The 6,648-nt window shown below is 45.3% G+C and overlaps 1 protein-coding gene across 2 annotated transcripts; it reads left to right on the forward strand.

Annotated features, from left to right (window-relative positions):
* The first annotated feature begins 2,005 nt into the window (after positions 1–2,005).
* LOC118664897 (serum amyloid A-2 protein-like) lies at positions 2,006–6,425 on the forward strand. Of its 2 annotated transcripts, XM_036325592.1 has the most exons (4): positions 2,070–2,113; positions 2,740–2,831; positions 5,527–5,665; positions 6,091–6,425. In XM_036325592.1, the coding sequence occupies exons 2-4, from the start codon at positions 2,741–2,743 to the stop codon at positions 6,251–6,253; spliced, it is 393 nt and encodes a 130-aa protein (XP_036181485.1). In that variant the 5' UTR covers positions 2,070–2,113; position 2,740; the 3' UTR covers positions 6,254–6,425. The 2 variants fall into 2 exon arrangements, with proteins under 2 accessions (XP_036181486.1, XP_036181485.1); XM_036325593.1 differs by lacking the exon at positions 6,091–6,425 and having other exon boundaries at positions 2,006–2,113; positions 2,737–2,831; positions 5,527–5,669.
* The last annotated feature ends 223 nt before the right edge of the window (positions 6,426–6,648 follow it).

Here is a 6,648-nt window from a genome sequence, read left to right on the forward strand (position 1 = left end):
GATAAAGAAAAACAGCACATGCCCATTCATAATACAGTCACATGTGTGTGCCTCTGCTCCTCTCCTCACACACACAAAAACCAGAGCAACACTAAAGGTGCAAACACATACATATGCATAAACAATACATCCACATTAATAAAGATGACAACAAAATAAAATTTGATAAATGGGTCAGGGTCACATGTAAAAATGTATAATGGAAGATCAAAGAAAAAGGATGTCACTGATTTCCATGGCCATGGCCCTTCAGTTCATAATCTTATCCAACCCTTCCTTTTCCATAGATTCTGTTTCCTCTCAGGCCTACATATCTTTGAGGGTTAACTGTGTGTTCCAGCACTGGGCCTTGAAAACTATAATCCTGACTAATGTCTGATAAAATCAGTTTCTTCATGATAAAAAGGAGAAAATGTTCACTCTGCTCTTGCTGCTACAAGAATAGCACAAAGGGTAATAAAAACTGTATTTGCTAAAATTATTCCCAACAAGGCAGTTTTTTATAACAATAAAACAGACTTCAGAGAATGTCACTATGTCCTGTGTGTCACTTCTACACTACATTATAGCAAGTTCCATATATATATATATATATATATATATATATATATATATATATAATTACAAACTAGAGGCCTAGTGCATGAAATTTGTGCATGGGGGTGTGGGGGGGGGGTCCCTCAGCCCAGCCTGCACCCTCTCCAATCCAGGACCCCTCAGGGGATGTCTGACTGCTAGTTTCTAAGCTGGCAGTTGAACATCCCTCTCACAATCCAGGACTGCTGGGTCCTGACTGCTCACCTGCCTGCCTGCCTGATTGCCCCTAACCACTCTGCCTGCCTGCCTGACCACCCCTAACCCCTCTGCCTGCTGGCCTGATCACTCCTAACTGCTCCCCTGCTGGCCTGATTGCCCCTAACTGCCTCTGCCTCACCCCAACACCACGGCTTTGTCTGGAAGGACGTCTGGACATCTGGAATGTCATTCAGCTATCCAGTCTAACTAGCATATTACGCTTTTATTAGTATAGATATATATAAATATGTAGATATTTAGATATATATTAATTTCAGAGAGGAAGAGAGAGGGAGGGTGAGATAGAAACATCAATGATGGGAGAGAATCATTGATCGGCTGCCTCCTGCATGCCTCACATCAGGGACTGAGCCTGAAACTCGGGCATGTGCCCTGACCAGGAATCAAACCATGACCTCCTGGTTCATAGGTCAATGCTCAACCACTGAGCAACACTGGCAGGGCTTTTTCTTAAATATATTTTTATTGATTTCAGGATGAGGGAGAGAGAGAGATAGAGACAGCAATGATGAGAGGGAATCATTGATCAGCTGCTTTCTGCACACCCCACACCAGGGATCAAGCTCACAACCTGGGCATGTGCCCTGACCAGGAATCAAACCGTGACCTCCTGGTTCATAGGGTCAACCACTGAGCCCTGCCGGCTGGGCAAGTTTTTACACTACAGTTCAACATTCCTGGGTTACAGTAAACTCCATGTGTAACCTGCCATTATGACCTTCCGTAGCAACCAATGGTGAGTACACTTGAGTCTGGAGGACCCCCTTTTCCAGAGCAGAGTCCACCCTACGGGGATGCTGGAAGTTTTATTTTTGGGGGTTGTCTGTCCTTCCTTCCCTCCTCCTGCAGCCTAGGGTCCCAGCTTCATCCTGAGCTGTCTTCCTGCAATGGAGCCCATTCTGCTGTTTCGCTTGCCCTGCAGTCTCACACTGTTCAATCAAATCTTTTTAATATTGATTACCCTTCACAGCAAATGTCAGTACATTAGGGAAAATAAACCTTCCCCACGAGGTGTGAGACTGAAAATGGGCAGAAAGCCCCAATTTGCTACATCCTTGAAAACTGCCAGGTTGCACAATCTGGGAAACTGAGATGTGTGTGAAAAATAACCATCGCGTCCTGGATGCTGGGTTCTGACCAAGAGGAAGTTCCCACATTTCAATGTTTTGCTTCAAACCTCTCTTGCCATTTGTCCCACTAGCAAAGCGTCAGTATATATAGTACCAGGCGCAGCTCCCAGGAGGCGGCACAGGCAGCTCAGCTTCAGCAGGGGTGTCAGCAGGACCAAGCAGCCAAGGTGAGGTGCTAGAACTTTCCAGCACTTTTCCTCTTTGGGGGTTCTTTTTCCACCAGCTTTCTTGTGCTGCACCACAGCTCTCTGCATCTCTCCTGAATCTACTGTTCTGACGATGAGATTTCACCAGATGGGAATACTTTTGGGATAGAGATTTGTTGTATGCGTCTTCTGTGTGAAGTAGTGATGGGTAGAACAAGCATCCTACGGATATTTATAGATTAACTCATCTACGTAACAGAAAGGTATATCGAACACAAATTTGCAAATGTCTTTTGGGGAAGGTCTGTACAGTTGGATTTTAGGGCTGACAGGGGATGACTGAAATGGAAATTGGTTTATACAAAAGCCCATTGCAGTCTCTCATACAAGAACTCACTGGGATTCCAGTGAGACACATACAAATGGAGAACTAGGTCCTCTGGAATCCTGTCTGTCTGTCTAATTACATATATCAGCTATCTACACATACATATATATACACACACATATATATATGTTCTCGACATATATTTATATATATAATTGTGTTGGGTTTACTTTTGGAATACAAGAATGGGTCAACATTATCCCCTGGGAAAAAAAATTAAACGTATTATTCCTGGTATGTCCCCTTCACTGTGCAGCAGGATGAAGCTTTCCATGATCATCATTTTCTGCTCCCTCGTCCTGGGTGTCAGCAGCCAGAGATGGTTAAGTTTCCTTAAAGAAGCTGGTCAAGGTAAGAGCCAGAGACTATAGGGGCTGCATCTGGCTTCCCCAAGACTTATGTGAGCAAAGGCCACGTTCCCACTGGGAAAAGGCCACAGTGGGTAGGAAAGAATTACTATTTTCATAATAGGACTTCCCCAGACTTTTATTTAAATTGAAATATATTTGATATATATCATTATATAGACTTAAGGTGTATAACATGTTCTTGATGCATTTATGTATTGTAATATGATTGCCTTTGTAGAGATAATTAGCACCTCAATCACATTACATAATTATCCTTCCATTTTAGTAGTTGGAATAGTTAAGATCTAGTCTCTTAGCAAGTTTTATGATTATCATGCAATATTGTTGTCTATATTCACTATACTGTGCATTAGATCTCTAGGGCTTATTCTAGTTGCACATAAGTTTGTATCCTTAAAGAACATCTGTCCTTTGCCCCCAACTCCAGGCTTTTCTGGATAACTTCGCATCCTTCTATGGGGACCCCAGGTCTGAGTCCTCATAAAGTATAAACCCCAACTTTCATCACAAGTATGGAAGAGATCTAGACTCGGGGGTCATGTTCCCTAAATACAAATAGGGCTCTATGGCCCCCTAGTGGGAACTCAGGAACAGCTCATTTCTATATCTCAGGTAGCCATGAAGCTGGTGAGCCAAACTTATAGAGTGTGTTCCCACACCCCACTCACTTAGTAATTACAACCAAGGTTAGCTGAGCTTTTAACACCTGCTAGGCACTGCTATAAGAGATTTCCATGAATGAATGGACACGTTTTCATCCTCAGGAATTAATCCTTATCCTGCAATGTAGGTACCATCACCACTCAATAGAGAAACAGAAGCACCAAGAGAATAAGAAACCTAACATGGTCCCAAGGCAGAGCAGGACTTAGCCCAGGTCATCGAGCCCCGCAGACCTTGCTATTAACGCAGCAGACTGCCTCCCGGACAAGACTGCACGTGGAAGAGTGAGGGATTTGTGAACACGTATTCTGTTATCTGAGCAAATGGCCAATAGTGGGGATGGGGTGCGTTTGGAAGGCAACTCTGTAGAGCTGCTCTCCCCACAATTAATTCCCTGATGGTGGTTCTGCTGGGGCTGAGACCTGGCCAGAAAACGATAGCAAGAGCTATACACCCATGGTACAGTGGCAAGAAGGTGTTTATTTCACAGAATTATTCTGCTGTTATTTTTCTGTGATTGTCCCTGTTTACAACGTTAGGACAGCCGGCATGAGAATCATTGGGTTCTGGGGTGCTTTGTGAAATGCAGACACCTGGGTGCACACACCCCTTGGTAAATTCCAATTCCTGGGCAGAGCCTGAAATCCAGCCTTTTCTGAGCACCCCAGCTGACGCTGTGCACACTAAAGGCTGAGCACAAACCCCTCCAGGTTTGCTGCCTGCGAGTGACAAAATGTGTTGGGCACTTTTGGAATACTTATTATGTAAGTCTGGACTCCAAGAATGTGTTTAAATGAGTAACTCCGAGTAAAAATGTTGCACCTCTCAATAAAGCTATCTTTCTGAACACCAAAAAGAAAGAAATGCATAAAATGAAGATAACTTACCTCCTGGAGGTATTATATAAGCTATAAATTCAATTGTACATTACATTTCACGCTTTTTCTATTCAGCTAATTTTTAAAAATCGTTGCCTTTTTATTCTAGCTTGACCAGACTCCTTCCATCCATAACTCTCTGACCTTCATCTCAGTTTAGTTTCTTTATTTTTTTGTTCCCCCTTCCTACAGACTAGAGAAGTGATGGTATATTAAACACCTACAATGTTCTCAACATTATACAGAATTTTCTCAGTTCTTCTGGGAGAGGCAGTACTTGCCCATTTTATTGGGAGATCACTGGCCTTTAGAGCTGGTGGGTCAGTTGCCCTTGTTCTATACCTATTATCCCCATTTTTCAAAGCTCTCATAAGGAACACAACACTTTTATTGCCTGGATTGAACTCTGACAGTTGCCGAGGTGCCGAATGTGCCCAGATGTTCAGATGTACTCAGGACGAGTTGTCCTCCCTTTGTCCACGGGGATGAGTGTCTCCCATTGACTAGGTTGGGAGCACTGTGCTTCTGAACCTCCCTCAGAATCACCTTTGTTCTCACACCTGTCAGGGGGTTCCCTGCATCTGTCCAGGTGGAGGTTTCTTGTACAACTAAACATCCCTTCAGGACCACCCCACCTCTCCTTTGCACGCATCACACAGCCAACACAAAGTGGCAGGAGATATTAGAATGGGGTCAAACAGAATAAAACTTGTACCAAGTGTGATTCTTTTTTTTTTAATATATTTTATTGATTTTTTACAGAGAGGAAGGGAGAGGGATAGAGAGTTAGAAACATCGATGAGAGAGAAACATCAATCAGCTGCCTTCTGCACACCCTACTGGGGATGTGCCTGCAACCAAGGTACATGCCCTTGACCAGAATCAAACCTGGGACTCTTGAGTCTGCAGGCCGACGCTCTATCCACTAAGCCAAACTGGTCAGGGCCCAAGTGTGATTCTAATAACATTAACCCAGAAACTAAAATGCAAAAAAATATATATATATTTATCTCAAACCAGTATAATCTCCAAGGGTTTAGTCGAATGCTGAGATCATACAATCAGTAGAAGGAAATGTTTATTCCTCTATTATGCCAAGTTGTGATTACCTTCATCTCACATTTCCCTTCCCAGGAACCAAAGACATGTGGAGAGCCTACTCTGACATGAGAGAAGCCAATTACAAAAACTCAGACAAATACTTCCACGCCCGGGGGAACTATGACGCTGCCCAAAGGGGACCTGGCGGAGCCTGGGCTGCCAAAGTGATCAGGTAACCTGGCTCCTGGGGATGCTGGATGGGTGAGCAGAGCTTGGCTGACTTTGAGGATCAGGAGGGTGTGTAGGCCCTAGAGAAGGACCCTGTTGGGGCTGTGGGCTCCTCCTCATGTTCTTCCTTCCACCTTCTCCATCCCTGCCCAGCACAGGGCCTGGGCTGCCAGCAGAGCCAGAGAACAGCTTGTGGGCCTGTCCCCCAAAAAGAGAAACTGAGGGCTCAGAACTGATTCCCCTCCCCCAGGTGCTGTTCTCCCAGTGGGAGGGCGTCACCCCGGGGCTGAGTGGGCTGTGCCCAGGCAGGGTCAGTGCTTAGCCTCATTCCAGGCTCCTCCCAGAGTCATTAATCCCTTGGAAAGGGGAGGCTGGGGCTGCTTCTCCTCAGCCCCTGATTCACCTCCTACCTGCCCTCCTCCATCCCAGTGATGCCAGAGAGACTTATCCGAGACTCACTGACCTTCTTAAGCATGGAGACAGCGGCCATGGATTGGCGGACCGAATGGCCGACCAGGAAGCCAACAGATGGGGCCGGAGTGGCAAAGACCCCAATCGCTACAGACCTCCCGGCCTGCCCAACAAGTACTGAGCTCCTTCTCTCTGCTCTCAGGAGACGGGGCTGTGAGCCCCCTAAGGGCACGGACCCCGAGTCATTGAGTTCTACATCCCCAGATGCTGACAGAGGGCGCACACATCTGTGTAATAAAAGCTCAAGAGTTTGAATGTTGAAAACTTTGTGTTATTCTTTAGTATACGGACTGCCCATTTGGTACCACGGGGTGAGGGATGGACACCCACATGAGGGCAGAGCCTGCGCCTGTGTGTGTGTCTAGGGCAGCCGTGGGCAAGCTACGGCCCGCGGGCTGGATCCGGCCCGTTTGAAATGAATAAAACTAAAAAAAAAAAAGACCGTACCCTTTTATGTAATGATGTTTACTTTGAATTTATATTAGTTCACACAAACACTCCATCCATGCTTTTGTT

This window comes from Myotis myotis, unplaced genomic scaffold (assembly GCF_014108235.1).
Source record: "Myotis myotis isolate mMyoMyo1 unplaced genomic scaffold, mMyoMyo1.p scaffold_m19_p_10, whole genome shotgun sequence".
Classification (NCBI taxonomy): Eukaryota; Metazoa; Chordata; class Mammalia; order Chiroptera; family Vespertilionidae; genus Myotis; species Myotis myotis.